This window comes from Enoplosus armatus, chromosome 9, assembly GCF_043641665.1.
Source record: "Enoplosus armatus isolate fEnoArm2 chromosome 9, fEnoArm2.hap1, whole genome shotgun sequence".
NCBI classification, from domain to species: Eukaryota; Metazoa; Chordata; class Actinopteri; order Centrarchiformes; family Enoplosidae; genus Enoplosus; species Enoplosus armatus.
Window position 1 is genome coordinate 17,796,764 of NC_092188.1, and position 16,436 is coordinate 17,813,199.

The 16,436-nt window shown below is 39.9% G+C and overlaps 1 protein-coding gene across 1 annotated transcript in view; it reads right to left on the reverse strand.

Annotated features, from left to right (window-relative positions):
* Nucleotides 1-16,436, reverse strand: part of LOC139289917 (CUB and sushi domain-containing protein 3-like) — a 201,014-nt gene that overhangs the window by 16,834 nt on the left and 167,744 nt on the right. Inside the window, exons 59-61 of the mRNA XM_070911585.1 lie at nucleotides 15,103-15,279; nucleotides 9,296-9,478; nucleotides 3,148-3,321 (exon numbers count right to left, since the gene is read on the reverse strand). Of these exons, the coding sequence (XP_070767686.1) occupies nucleotides 3,148-3,321; nucleotides 9,296-9,478; nucleotides 15,103-15,279 (534 nt within the window). The remainder of the gene's footprint in view (nucleotides 1-3,147; nucleotides 3,322-9,295; nucleotides 9,479-15,102; nucleotides 15,280-16,436) is intronic.

The window sequence follows — 16,436 nt, forward strand, 5'->3', positions numbered from 1 at the left end:
GAAGTAATCAGTATGCAGAGGCCAGATTCAAAGTTGGGATCACAGTCTCATCCCTACAGACACATGAACTAGCATCCTCAGAAACTGATTTTGCTGCGTGCTCTCTGTTCCCCATGTGTTGTGATAGGGAACATGAATATGCATCTTAATCCCGTTTGGCCACAAATGCTTGCAAAAGTGCAGATTTTAAGGAATGCACAAATGGATTTGCATTTGCAGATGCATGGCATCTCCTGCAGTATTGCTGAGCTGTATTTCAACTGAAACTGCTGAGTATGAACTGCAATCATATTTCTAAAGTCTGCAGCAGTGCAAGCCTACTATATGTCTAATAAACAGCAAGACTCTGGCTTTAAAATTATTATGCACCAAACTAAATCTAATAGACTGGTTTCAGGTTAAATTTGCAGCAGATGTGTATGAAAGAGCCAAAATTATGCCTCTTGCTCAGCTCATAATGTTGTAGGTAAATGGGAAATATCCTCAGTCTACAGGATGATGTAATGTTTTGACCAAGTGTATTTTTATAGATGCATCCTATGCTCAGAACATTACTGGCATGTGTGCATATATCTGTTCCATGAGATATGTGTTTATAAAATAATGCAGATTATGTACAGTAATGGTCAGTTATGTGACTACATTGTGAGCACTGACACTAACTAAGGATGTGTCTCTTAATAATGGCTCCACAGTTTATAGGGACCAGCACCTAAGACTGCTGTAGATAGTGCTGTGCTGACATTTTAATGCATAGATAATAGCCTTTTCTACACCAAATATGATCAGCACTTTCTTCCCTGTTGTTCCCATTTTTCAGACTCATTTATTTGCCTTAGTAAACCTCAGTGATTTATCACAGACTTGCTTCCACTTGGAGTACTATAGCAGGAGGCTAGCTACAACAACATGTTTAAGAGAGCCAGGTTCTTTACAAAAGCTGCTTATTGATCACACTGAATGATATTTATAGTGTATGGCTCTCAATTTGTGTCAATTTTGCACCTTTACACACAGAGGAACCTGCATTCTAGGTCGTAAGTAATGGAGCTATTAAATGTAATTACTACATCAAAAACAATTCTCTGCTGAGACACATTAAACACTAACATTACATCACAGGACATAAAGATTACTCGCTCACATATCTGCAGGAGGATGTTGTGGAGGTGTTGATGTGGAAAAATGATTGTAGTGTTGAGGAATGACACTGCTCATCATAACTGATGTAGACAGAAAGTAGACATGGTACATTCACCAAGTGGAACCTTGTCCATTTTATGGCCAGATGACATTTTTTACCCATCATAACAACTCTGGACCAGGACGCAGATATACCAGTGCACCTCAATAAAACAGGCAGTTGGTCACTTAGTAGTGCTAAAGCACATATCTGGTCATAACAGACAAATACGATCCTTTACAGCTAAGCAGGATATAAATCAGACAGCAGTGTGCACAGTGACTTACATAAATTACAATAAACGACTGCAATGTGGCCATTTAGAGGAGCAAATGGCTGCATGGGGTACTGTGCTTTTAGTTGCATGGTCACAAACACTAGCACTCTGTCAGCTGGATCTCAGATGCTAAATACCCAAATGGGACCGTGTTTGCCTCACTGAATACGGCCACAAGCACCAAATTCTGTCATTAGCATTAATTACAAAAGAACACACAAGTGAATGCAGTTCTTTTAAAATAGGCTCAGGGGGCAGTTTTTTTTTGGTCATTATCCAACATGTGTCACTAAAATACTACAAACCATCTAATTTCTCTCCAATTCATAAACTCTTCCACAAAATCAGCAATCAACAAAGTGTAGTTACTGTATGCACAATAAATGCATGCAGCCATCTGATAGCAGAGATTCCCTGCAAAGGAAGGCTGTAATAATCAATGAATATGATAGGACTGCCTCCATCAACCAGTTTAAGTGGACACGCTTTTAGTGCAGCACAGCAGTCAGAAAAAAATGTGTGTGAGTGTTGTGCATGAATATTTTTCAGTGGTATTTGATTCCACTTAGACCTGACTAGAATTCAGTGAGAAATAAACACAAGTACTTTACCCTCCTTGATATTTCATTTCTGTCTGACTGATGTAATGCAAGAATGATTCTGATGATAGTGAGACGCTCTTGAGCAGTCATGCATCTCAGGGGTTATTATTATGCTTGCAAAGAGGATTCTGAGAAGGTCTTAATGGAGTAAAGAGCGTCAGACACCTCACTTGTGGCTCCACTTAGATCATCATCTTCATCATCGACATTGTAGCTTTGACTCTCGGGCTCGAGGTCAATTCACTTTTCATTTACTCCAAATGTAAACTGGATGTTCCATTTCATGTACAAATGATGAAATATTCATTTGTGTTCTTTATTAACAGGCAGGATACAATTCTCATGCTTACTATTTTTCAGTATTTGATTAGATATCCCCAGGCCCCCTGCCAGATTTTTTTTTTATTTTTGAATCATTTAGTGGCCACTTAAGGTGGTTTTCCAAAAAAAAGGACCTTGACGTTGAAACTACGAGCAATACTAATAATCCCTTTTCTGCATCTCTGCAAGAGTGTCTTATTCGATTTGTATCATAATTCAGCTTTTCCACCTAGGCCCTGATGTTGAATTCCATGACTTATTCATGACTTTCATTAATTTCATTAACTTGAGATAACTTCTAAAGGGGTGAGCAGCAAAGTGGCAGAAGGGTCTTGCCTCTGAGAAAAAAGCTTTAAACAAATGTACTGAATGTAAGAGACAAGTTGTAAAGGAACATGCAGGTATATATCCCTGTAAAAGAGACCTAATTGAGAAAATATGTCATTTCTTGACTTCCCAGTAGGAACCATGGTCATTTCACAGTCTAATACATGAGGCAAGGTAGTTTATTAATTCATGAGCATTAGATGAGTAAGAGGAAAAGCAACAAGATGCCAGATTTTAATTATGAGTCCAACATTTCACATGCTGATAATGTTTAAAAAGCGGCAACAAGAGAAAAGACCCAATTTAGCTCAATGTGCAAATAACCATGTTTCAGACGGCTACAGAAATGTCATCAAGACCATTTCCATCTACACATGAGGAGACTTCCTCTATAATTATCATTATAATTATTGTGGCAGTACAAAATGGTGACTCACGCAAGCACTGAGGCAGGTCTCCGCTCCATGACCCATTCCCTACGCAGGTGAGCACAGCAGGGAAGGACAGCTCGTAGCCAGGTAGACAGCTGTAGCTCACGCTGATACCCCACTCCAGGACTGAGCCCTCCAGGAGGCCGTTGGGTATGGGTGGGGGTGTACGACACGTCACCACTGTGGGGATAGTGAGGACACAGTCACAGTCAGACAAGCTTATGGAAGTACAATTGATACACAAAACAGCTCCGGTCGAGTTTGAATCAAGAACAGGTTCAAAAGGATTGTGGGGCTGAGACCAAAACAAGACAGACATGAGAGCAAATCAGGTCCTACTCAAGAGCAAGACCAACATTTCCAAATATAAATATGACAGCTGAAAAAGCTAATTTAAAAACGGGTCTATGCCTATCCATCATCAGTGGATTACACAGGAACCTGATCGAGCAAAAGTCATAGAAGGACATTATATAATCTGAAATATTTCAACAAAATGCAAAGACATAGTAGACTGACAGCACGCGGGCCTTTTTTAATCCATACTTGCCACAGGTTGTTGCAGCAGTCGGGAGTCTACAGCTAACATGAAAGGAGGTGGAGTTGAGAGTGACATTTAAATCCTTGAGTTTTTGGGTATTGTACATAGACGGCACTGTTTATGGCTCTCTTTAAGAGTCCCACCCAAAATATCTGCAATGGGAATGTGGTCACAATCAAGACTAAGTCAAAACATGAATGGAAACAAGAACTCTTTATGACATCAGTTAAATGGTCTTTGGTTCTAAGGCCCTGGACACAAGCATGAAGGATCATAAAAGATCCTGCTTTCTTCCATCCTGATACAGTTGAACCCAAACAGCTAGTGGATGTGACTCGAGGATAACAGACAATGTTAAAGCTTGGAGATAATTACTATGATTTGTGTGGATTTAAAGGGATATGGCTATATCCCGGGTCTTTTCTTTTCTAATCAAAATTTTGATAAATGGAGGCGGCGGTGATTGTAAGAGGGAGTGGTGGTGTTAAAATATATTAGATATTGTAATAAACCCACTTTTTACAGGTTTCATCTTCCCATTTATATCCAGAATGATAAAATACTTCAATGTCCCAGAGCAGCTTCTTTTTAAAAGACGCAGCCGGATTGAAGTTAGCTTTTTCATGCAGGTTAAACATGGACATGTTTTGAGAAATCTATTATTACACTGCTTGCTTCAAATTATAGTGCTATTTTACAGATAATAATGGAGGTGGCACAGATTCACAATTCTACATAATGTGGATTAAAACAGGTCTTTAGCCCACAGAAATAGTCATAGAAATAGTGTTTTGACTATGACTGTGTTGGAGTTTTCTGCGATTTCTGTTTGGAGTATACTGAATAATTTCTGTGAGAAATGAGGGGACATCTTGTGTCTGTGTAAGCCATAAACTTTCTGCTCAACAAATGTAATAAATGAATGCATAATAAAGCTCGGAGTTTGTTCTGACACACTTGGAGATGAACCCGTGGGGACGCAGATGGGATATGGGTTTTAGGGATGTGAATAAATTATAGCAGTTGTTTTATACCATTACTATCCTCCCTCAACACCCATCATTTCCCCAAGTCTCTCTTTCTTTTAGACATACTCACGCATACCGAAACACTTGAAGTCAGGCTTTATCCAAGCCTCACAACTGTCTGGCAAGATCAGATGTTTAGTTTACAAATCCAGTTACTTAAACTGTCATGTTAACAGCATGACTCTAGTAAAGGATTTGGCAGTACAACAACAGTCATTTTCACTTATCAAATACATGACAAAAATATACAGATGCAGCCATGTGAAGGCAGACAACAGACATGTTGGCTCTGTTCAGGACTATGAATAGAGTCATATGCACCCACCGCATTTGTGGGCATCATTTGAAAGACAGAGACTTTGCTAAGGCAGGTTGGACTAGCTGCCACCTGCAGCACAGACTTGAGATTACCTGACCATTGGACACCTCCATGACTGCCTTCTTAACTGCCTAAATCTGCTTCAAGCCTATTACCTTTTAATTTCCAGAGCAACACTCCCCACCAAACCCTCCAAACCAGCAATGTTCCCACTGTACATGCTAAGAGCACAGAAACTCACTACATCTGAGCAACTTGGCACACTGCATGCCAGAAGTCACCATGCTGATTTTAAAGCTGACCAAAGACTACAGCCGGTGATTTCGTTTATTAGCACCGGTAGGAGAGATCAATTAAATCACCAGCTGTTGTCTTCGGTCGGATAGAAAATCATTGTACAATAAATGACTGAATAGCACTGTGTACTCTTAAGTGACCACATGCTATACTGTATATTTAGTCAGGCTCTGGGCTTGATTCATACAACCTGTCACTTAGTAGTAAAAGCTTGTTAAATCCTAAAATTGAGCAGAACTAAATATATTTTAACCAAGCGATATGTTTGTTGAATTTGAATATATATTTATAGACAGTAATTAAACTAAGACACCATTAAAGCCAACCAGAACAAGACAAACTATTGTAGGCTTACTGTTGACTGAAATGTCATTTTTTGTTAAATGAAATGGTCTAAAACTATGATGCATGGAAAGAATAAATGACATCTACATATCTCAATATTAAATCTAGCTGGCAATATGAACACTATATATACTTATATATATAGATACTTTGCTGCATGGTAGCTTCCTTTCTTACAAACTAGATTTCAGTTGTATTTATTTTATTTACACAATTCAGAAAGCCTCCTGGCCAGACGTTTAAAGCTAGTTTTTAAAACTATCACAGTTCAAATTTGAAAATGAGTATGTTTCTCATTAGGATTATGTTAATATGAGGTAGCCACATGATGGACAACTTTCTTGCCTCGTAAAGTTTAGTTCGATTTCTCTCTTCTACCGAATGAAATACAGTAAATGTGGAGCAAGCCACTGAGGGATATTCACACATTCTCTCCAAGGTGGAACCATCTTTTGTTCTTGGTTGGCAGCGGATCCAAAAAGATTTCCATATGGAGATGTTGCAGTAGTATACAGTATATATGCTTTAGATGTATGCTATTTTTGGAAAGCTATTTAGGCCATGATGAATAGTGAATAAAAGTCAAAGGCAAAACCATACTGATGTTGCAATCTGTTTTTTAATGTTTTGTTTGGTAATGTAATTTTGTTTCTCAAGTTCTCAAGGAGAAACAAGTTCACTTGAAATTGTTTCTCTTTGATGTTAATGAATTAGTAAAGAGTGCCTTCAATTTGGGATTTTCATGTTGTTGCTCTGGAGCCCTAGAAAAAAAAAAGGCACTTCATTCTGAAATACCTCACTAAAATGCCCAGCTGGATGCTGTAAAGTAGAAAGTCGGTTTGGGTGTGTATGTGTGTCTCCTTACTGTATGTCTGTGTGAGAGAAAGAAAGAGGGGGAGAAAAAGACGAATGGAGGGAGAATGTGTGAGCGCACGTGTGCAAGTAGGCAAATTACGTTGATTAGAGGAGTAGGCCTACTAATCCCATGAGCACTGCATCAGAAATTACTTTAAATGAAAGAAAAAAAAAAGAAAAAAGCATGGGTGGCAGGCAGAACTGAATGGGAAGCAGAGAGTGTCCCCATTTTCCTAAGTAGTTCTAAGCAGCATTAGTGCCTCTTAGCTGAACACGCCAAACCTGGGATTCAAACTGAATCCTTGCCGGGCAAGGCTTAAGATGTGTCATCGGCAGTGTGTGTATGCACTCTGCACACAAATGGCGTGGCCAGCACTGACGTGCACACATTGAGTGCAAAATTATGCGTCGGCACACATTAAACCTCTTTGTCTCTTTTAGTCTCAAAGTCTCTCTCTCTCCCTTTCCTTCTCTCGCTTCCATCTCTTTCTCTCTCTCTCATTACCCCTCCCTCCCTTGCTCATATCCCTGCAGCACATCATCCAAATCTATGACATGACAGATGCCCCGCATCATGACAATTTCAAACAGCTCACGCCCCCCCAGAACCACTGCACCTTCAACTTGAACCCAATCATGCAAAAAAAAAAAGCAACCAATTTCATTGGAATACGCATTGTTTCAGCTTCAGATGCAAGAAAGAAAATTGACATTTTCTCAGTCCTTTTCTAAGACCTATTGCTGCATAGGCTGTCAGTGAGAGAGATAATAAAAAAGCTGTGATTACCAGCAAGCTTTTCTATTGCCTGTCCTGGATAGTCTTAGAAAGGGAGAGGAACGAGCAACGACATCCACACTGAGGAATGACAAAATTAATATAGAGAACCCACTTAATAATCAAACCCCTCCCTCCAAGTAGTACTGAAAAAGTGAGAGCAGTGGCGAGAGGAGACAGGAGGGACCCTGTCGCTCGCCGACTAATGCTTACAGGTCAGCACGAGCTGACAGCACTCAGACAGCGGCAGCAGCAAACGTGAAGGTGTGTAAGCATCTGCGTCTATGTATGCATGAGAGAGACAGTAGTGTAATTGAATGCCCCCATGTGATTGTATGCATGCATGGTTGTGTGTGAGTGTGTGATGAGGAAGGCTAAGCTCTGGGGTTTCGCAGAGTGCCTGAGCTGTTGCGGTAGCCGTCAAGGATTAGAGCTCGGAGGTTAGGAGCTTCACACACTTTAATACACACATGCGTGCACACGTACACTCATGCTCCCTGTCTTTCTCTCTCCATCTAAACTGCCTTGGGTAATAGTTGTGCGACCACTGATTCATCCAACAGCTTCAACATACCACTGGACAGGGTGCATTAATAATGAAACACACCTATGAAATATTACCAATCAGTGTCAGTTTGGATGTTGTAAACTTCTAGCCAAGGTCCTACAGGGAGCCTGAGGAGGGCAAGAAGTGTGTGGCTTAAAACCACAGTTCCCTATGAGTTAAGCGAAGGAAAGGTGATAGCACAGAGTACTTCTGGGTCAATAACAGCATTTTCTACACTGTCTACACAAATCTAGAAACAAAAACAACCATTGCATAAGAAGAAAAATGATCAACAGGCTTCATGTTTTTTCACTCCCTGATACTCAACCCTTTCGAAGAATTTGTCTGTGTATGTTTGATTTTTTGCCATTCTGTAACTTGTTGGTATATATTTCCCCTACCTGCTGTTATGTTTATCTGTGTGCATGTCAGTCTCTCACACTCTGCCGGTTTTCCTCTCACATTTCATTTGTCCTTTCCCATTTGTCAAGAGGTAAATACAACGCCGGCTTGCTTCTCTGTAACTGAGACAGCAGCCTGAGAACAGTTCCTTAGCAACAATGAGCCCCCATTTGCCTTGTGGGCTCTTCCCTTTCCTGGTGTACTTTTGAACTGTACGCCGCACAAGTTAATCTCCCCTGCAATACTTACTTTTGGGTGTCGATGGCAGACATGCTAATCTGTGCCTCCACTCGAGCGTCATAAATCATAGAGTGATGGAGTGCTGATGGGCGTCCAACAACAAGTTTTCTTGCTGGATTTTCTAACTTTGATGTTAATCAAGCTGTTAGAGTGTGCACAAACTTTTAGAGAGAGGAAGCCAGTGATTAACTGTTGGAGTACAATTAGAGGGATCCTCGTTGTGATGAAGAGGACTTGTTAGCCATCCATCATTGACTGTCAGAGGAACTTTTAGCCTTGGCTCTGTGCCATCACAGGTGCAAGTCTAGATGCAGGTGTGGGTGAAATCACAGTGTCCTAGATCAAGGGCTCTACAAATGTATTATATATTTTTTTCTGAAAGCCAGCTGAGTGACACTGCCTCTTATCTGGGAACTCATTAACACATAGTACTACTTTTGTAATGTAGGAATGCACCGTTTAGAAAACATATTCGAAATTGCATGTAGTGTTTATGCGGGTGTGTGTTTATACAGGCACACAAATGTATGCGCCTGCATATACGTGTGTGTGTCTGTCAAGCTTTATGTATTGTTGGCACACTGAATATGACACTATTTGACCACATAGGAAGTTCCGTGTCACCTTGCCTGCTAATCTCATTAGATCTCAGGGGGTAAGCATGTACTTTATATTGTACGTGACAGTGCGCTAGCGTGCCAAGGTTGTTACAGCACGGTCTGATGATTATCAAGGTTGACTGTCTACTGCAGCACGTATATGATGCGTTACGATGTGATACGGTGCATTTGTGGGTGGTGCTTACCTTGGCATGCTGGCATGGTGCCACTCCAGGTGCCATTGTTGGTGCAGGTCCTTGTGACAGCATTGTCCCCTCCTATCATCACGTACCCCGGCTGGCACATGAACGTCACATTGTGGCCCACTGTGATGTCATCGCCAAATCTGAGTCCATTGGCTGGAATACCAGGGTCGCCACAGGTGATCACTGTCATCGGTGGTCAAACATAAGGAACTTGCATCAGAAATCATCCTAAATGGTGAGGTTGAATAGTGATTAAAGTATATTAAACTGCAATATGAAATATACTGTATGTCATACATAAAACTTATCAATACAGAGTGTCTGATGTAACTGACCCTTATGCCTATACACTGAAGAAAGAGAGGTGAGGGGTTATGGGAAGGGAGGGCCTGATTTCCCCCTAGATTTTGTATTTTTAGTCATCTCTTGTTAAGTTGTTGGTGGTTTACTAATCCTCATTTGTTGACTTACACCATCAGGGCATAACCATGCACTTGTTATTTTTGTTCTTACAGGTGCATGATGATTAGTAATTATCCTCTAAGCCACATATTTGGTTCAAAAGTTTTAAACAGCTGTGCAAAATACAGTGCGTGGTGAAAATGACTCATAAAATAGAGTGTTAAATAATCAAAGGGTGCAACCGCACCTACACCCATAATCCTTCACCAGCATTTCATACTTATTACAGTGATGATTTGCTAAACAGAAGCACATTGTACAACAGCATCAAGTTAAAGATACAAGAAAGTCAACAATTTGTCACCAAATAGGTGTTACTTGTGTGGTGGTCATAAGTTACTGGTGATTGCTTCCCTGTCGACTTTTACTTGTATGGTTCAAAATGTTAATACAGTACAATATTTTCAATCCTCACTCAAACAACTCTGTAATCTTACAACCGACTTCTTGAGTTGTCCTGTGAGGGGAACACTCACAAGTTGTAAACATGGGATGAACTGTAGAGATAGGAAAGATTCCCATGTGACGTGAACGTGACATTAGTGCAGGGCACAGGGGCTCCATTGTACAGATGTGATTACAGTGATTTGCACAATAAATATTGTCAAATTAAAAAGAAAGTATCTCTAAAATGTCTGCTGTTCATGAATTAAGAAAAATAACTTTTCTTTAAGCTTCATGATGATGCAATGGTTTTTTTACTACAATATACATACAACTGCTCAATCAGCATATAAAAAGGCAACTGGACACTTCCACACAAAAGTAGCAAATTGCATGAAGCACAAAGGTTTGTGTGGCTATTGTGTATCATGTTGGTTGTGCATGAGTCAATCAAGTTAACCACAATAGATCATTATGTATAATGGCTCTGTGCTTGCGTGCAGCATTTTGTCAAATTAGAGAATGCCTATTTAACACACATATCTGTCCTGCACATAAAGAATCTGGGCAATAAAAATAAGTAAATAATGATTTTCAAGCATTCTAATGTGATGTTCAGTTATGTGGAGATAAGAAATATGGACAGAAGTTGATAACACAGCTGTAGCTGTAGCAAGTCTATGACTGAGTGCTCAAAGCGTCATCACAAAAAATCTGTTGTGCTGTGCCCCTGACCTAAGTGTGAGGGATGCCTGTGTGGTCATAGTAATCCTAAAAGTAATAACTATGTTTTATTTAAATATTCTCTTTCTAAATGCTGCACTACATCATTTTGGGATATTGGTTCAAGGAGAGAATTCAGTGAAAAAAAAAACTAAAATGTTGGGGACCTTCTCTCCCCTGGTAATTTTTGTTCAGTCTCTTCTTTTCAAATGCCTATTCCTGGCTTCTTCTCATGGCACAATCTCTCCAAAGTAAACAGATGGCTGAATGTTGGCCCACTACATCGTCAGGTCTTAACCTAGTGCTATCTCTGATGAAATTGTAAGTTGCCAGCCTCTACTTGATTGCTTTTTCATAGCCCTTGTTTCATCTTACAGCCCTAATTTGTGCCTACTTATTACAAAATCTTTCCTGACTTGTTCACCTTACTGTAAGAAGCCAGTTTGATGCATATGGCTGTCCCTGCTAATGCCTCCTCCCTTCAATTAATTTCTGTTTGTTTATTTTCAGTTGCTGCCAAGGATTTGAACACTTGGACATGTTTATCATTGCTGGGTGAGACTAACTTTGTATTCTGACAGGATACATCCGAGAGCTGCTAGTTGTAAGCAAAGACGATAATGAAAGTAGTCCTGTGTGTATATTTGTATATTTTCAAAATTAGCACAACAGCTAAGACAGTAGCCTGCAGAAAATCAGCTGAAATGAAAGGTTAGCTGTACAGCCTTGATGTTTGTCTGGTGGATGATGCAGGTTATGTGACTTGTGTGATTTGTTTATGTTTACTTGGAGGAATTCCATACTACATCCTCCTCCTCAGAGGTTCCTGCACCCTGTATCCTGTAATCTATGTCAGATGATTGAATTGCAGTGCAGTGTGTTTGATGTTTGACACACAGTGATTCATAATGTAGGGTTTTTATTTTCACTTTCACATATGCACTGCTGCCTGCCTTTTATGGAAAGTTTGTGTAATAAATAAACAAACCTGTCAGCCTTATCTAATTTATTGGACTTTACAGGCCTTGTGGGTAGTGAGCTCCTTTGTTGGGTCAGTTCAGTTTAGTTTGGGTCAGTTCACCCAAATCACTCATACCTAAAGGGATATCTACCCATGCAGATAGTAATTTGCTGAAAATCTCAACAGTACCCTCTCTATTCAGAAACAACATCCTTGTTACTTGGTATAATCCCAGTTTCCAGTTTAAGTCAGATGACTTGCACACCCATCATTCTATCCCAAGCTCCCACCTAAGAATAGCAATATGAGAACAGAAAATTGATTCCTGCTTTGCTAATGAATGTAAACATAGAACATGTTAAGTTGTATAAGCAAATGACCAATAATGTTTTTCTGGAAAGTACAGACAGACAGTCATTATCAACATGTATTTATTTCGAGTATTGGGTCATAAACCAATACTTGGACAAATTCAAAATTTGACCTGATGGTGGCACTACATGAAAAGTTAGGGGATCAATTTATCTTGAGGGAGACGTGAAAATGTGAACCAAATTTCATGGCAATCCATCAAACAGTTCAGACATTTTAATAAAAATTACAAATGTCAACCTCATGGTGGCGCTGCAGAAAAAAAAGTCAGGGGATCACCAACTATGAATGTCTGTACAAAATCTTGTGCCAATCCATTATGTACATAGATAGACAGGACACGTGAAATTTTGACCTCTTGGTGGCGTTAGAGGAAGAGTCTTGGGCATAAACATATTTTACAATTCTCTAACTAGACATGAAGGTGTAATAACAATGGAATGGCAAAATCTGCATTAACAACAAACTCTTTCATCAATTCATGGTAAGCCCAAGAACCAAAAGGAGATCGGGACAACCTGCCATACGTGTTTTGGATGGTGATGGTAAATAGCAGCCAACCTAATGTCTCTGCAGCCACATGTATGTACAGTATATGTGTATACGCTGTGTCTCTTTGCCGTATTGTAGTTGTTCAGTTCATTTTGACTCCGAGTCACCAAAATGACACTGAAACACATTATGTTGAATTAAGCATGATATGTCGCTCCAAACATAAGCCAAGAGCAGCTGGCATGAATAAAAGACAGCTAATAAAAATTTCAATTGGTATCATCTAGAAACATCTTGTGAGGAAGTGGAAAAGTGGTCTTACTGGGAGAGAAAGGGAGACAGAAAAAGTATATGTGCACATAAATGTAAATGCTTACATGTGCCTGTCTATCTGTAGAAGGCAAAAACCCAGTCAGTCAGCGCAATGCAAGAAAGCTGCAGGCTGTTGACTTCAACAATTCAACTTAACTCTACAGCTTTTTCATTCAGTACATTTACTGGCTCCCAAGAAAACAGGTTACTGGGAGAAATCAGGTTAAGAAAGGAAATAAGAGGAGTTTACATGCACTGCAATAACCTGCTCCCAGTAAAACCCCCATTTACATGCAGTTGGTCAGTAATCAGATCTCTCTTTGTCCCTTACTGTAGCATACTTTTGAACCATGCTGATATATTTTAGGCGTGTTAGTAACATATGATGCTGCATCATGAAGAGTTTTTTCCCTATTTTGTCACAGCACTGGAGTACTTACAGCTGAACCAGAAATCTGACTGTAACCTGGTAGCTTCTAAAGCATTTTGCTCTGATGTCTTCATTTAACCCTATCCTCCAACCGTGTTTAAACTAAGGGAGAGGGGAGAGGAATGGAGAAGAGAAGAGGAGAATACTAAACACAGTAGATATAAATCAACAGTATCAGGGCAAGTTACAAGGCCTGAATAATCAGTGTTTACTGTTTATTTCATAGTGCTTTATGGCTTTACTTCACAGTTCACTGAGCAAGTCTCTTTCCTAGTGCACTTCTGCTAATTCGCTAATTCCTCAACATGCTCCATAAATTTCCTTTATCAACCATCAAAAGCGTTTAGATAAAAAATAAAAGAAGAACTTTTCTCTCTCCCCTTGAGAATGTTGTGTGACTTTGATCTGGTAACTTACATGATCGATTACCCATGAACCGTGAAAATGATTGCCTCCTTAATGAAGGCACAGTGAGCCAATCTTGGTATCTTAAGTGTTGGTGTCCCTGAACTGACCACTAAAATTTAATGTGAAGTGATAGCATTCAGGAGGATAACAATAATAAGTTTGGTGATGAGCAGGCTTGAAAGTGGGGAAAAGAGCTTTTCTGCCTTTCTGCATGTTTGATCATTATTATTCAATCCAATTTTCAATCTGTCTCTCCACCTCCCTCCCTTCCTGTGTATCTCTCTCCGGAGACTCATTTCATTCCAAAATTGAAAATTATGCCCATACCATTTATCTTTTCTTGTGATTCAATAACAAGCAAAAAGAATGAGGAAGAGAGAATATGGTGATTTTCAGAGAGAAGAACAATGTGTAATTTTGTTTGATAGTCTTCCTGGTGCAAATTGAATATAGATTGGCATACTTCTTAATTACTGCAAGGCTCATTTGCTGAGATCCAGACAATAAAAAAACGCCTGACAGTTTTGATGCTTTGCAGGGAGAGGAGGCTCTAAGAGATTTATGTGCTATTTGAAATCTTATACCCTATTTTAGCACCACTGTTGATTACTCAGAGCGCCTCCTTTTGGCAGAAATTGGGAGCAAAATCATCTTCAGTCCCGTCTGTCTTCATTCTTTTCAGAGGGGTTTATCTGCTTTACAGTATAAATCATATGTTTAATGTGTTCATGCAGCATCACACAGAACACAAGAACAGTGGCTAATTCAGTCTACGGTAGAACAGTACAGAACATTTATTGTGACTAACATGCCTGGCCATGTGTAATTGGTCAGCAGCGGCTCCCTCCAGGATAACACAAGTTCATTTTGGCTGCTCCCATGACACCCACGGGAGTGCCCAATCTTCCTCGTCCTGTTTCTACTTATTTTTCTGTTCTATTTCTGAGAGCAACGATAACAAAATCTGTGAATGTCAATGTAGGTGTAAGTGTGACTGAGCTAAATGTGATCATCCAAGAAACATTGAATGGTGCTCTGTAGCATTTCTCTGTTCACAGCACTGGTATAATTGCGACTAACGCCTGACGGCATCTCATTGGTCAAACACAATTATTTCACAATTTTCTTTGACAGCAAGTAGACAATGCAATGTAATTTCATAACATGAAAACTGTGCAGCAGAGTGGCCTTTTAAGTGTATTCCCCGAGACCACGAGACATGACTCCAGTATCCCTTCATGTTTCTGTGCATATAAAACTCACTTGTGCAGTTTGGAGCCATGCCAGACCACGTGCCATTCGCCAGACACTGGCGTGTGGGCGAGCCAGTGAGGAAATAGCCCTCCATACAAGAATACACAATGGAGTTGGAGAAGGTTGTGCCATCCACACGGGAAATACGGCCATGAGCAGGTGTAGCTGGGTTCCCACATTGTACCGCTGCAATACAGGGGAGAAAAGAGAGAAGGTGAAGGTCAGGGGTGTAAAATAGTAATGGATTTTCTATTTTCCATATCAGTGATTCACAATCTGAGGGTTGGGAGCCCCCAAGGTGGCTGCAAGATGACTTCTGAAGGTCTCAAGGTGATTAATTGGCTTTTAAAAACATATTCCTGCCATATTGTATAAAAAGTTATATTCATTTGCGAAATAATTGCCGTTTTGCTTTTGACTTGATGAATATTTGTAGTTTCTTGACTCAGTCTGATTAGCACTCAGGTGGAACAGTCTGAAAAGGGCAGATAGAAATTGTTGGCCTATGTCAGAGTTCCCCATTATACGTGTGTCCCTCACATTAGGGAATGCGAGGAAGCATTGTTCTTATAAAGAAGCTGTGAACCAAACCAGTAAAGAACCACTAATCTATACAGCATCACAGCTTTATTAAGAGACGCTAATGAGCAGAGATGGTGCAGTGGTACATCACACTATTGATGAGTCATCAGTAAATAAAGTGCAGTTTGTGTATTGTCAAGTCCCATAGCACATCCCTGGTAATGACATTTAGTGCTGTCTAAAAACAAGAAGAGAATCGTGGGAGTAATGTGGACATTTGCAGCTGTGGTCTAAGGGCTCGGGGGTCAATTTGAACAATAATAGAACTTTTAGTTATTACATTTTACTAAATAATTTTACGATCTGGAATAACTTTCCAGGTCATATGATGAAATATCACTCCTTATTATTTAAAGCACAAACTGAACTCAGACAGGAGGCTCAATTTCATGCAAAGTGTAGATGTACAATCCCTGGGGAGGAAAAAACTGACTTTCTGTAGTGGACTGAAGCATTCGGCTTTTCACACTAGGGCATCCTTTACATCATTTCCAGAATAAACCAAAATGCATCCCTGAAGAGGGGAAAGGGCAGAGTTTGTTTCTTGTGTTTTTCTTCTGCTCCAAATCACGTCTAATTACGAAACTGATTTGCTCTTTCAATCACCTAATTGCCTGGAAAATCTGATTCTTGTAGGAGACAGACGTGTTGTAGGTGTGGTGGTGATTTCTCAATTACCACATGTGCACACACACACAAACACATCACTCTGGCACAGACTCAAATATACCAGGTGCCAACATGCTCACATTACTGTACTG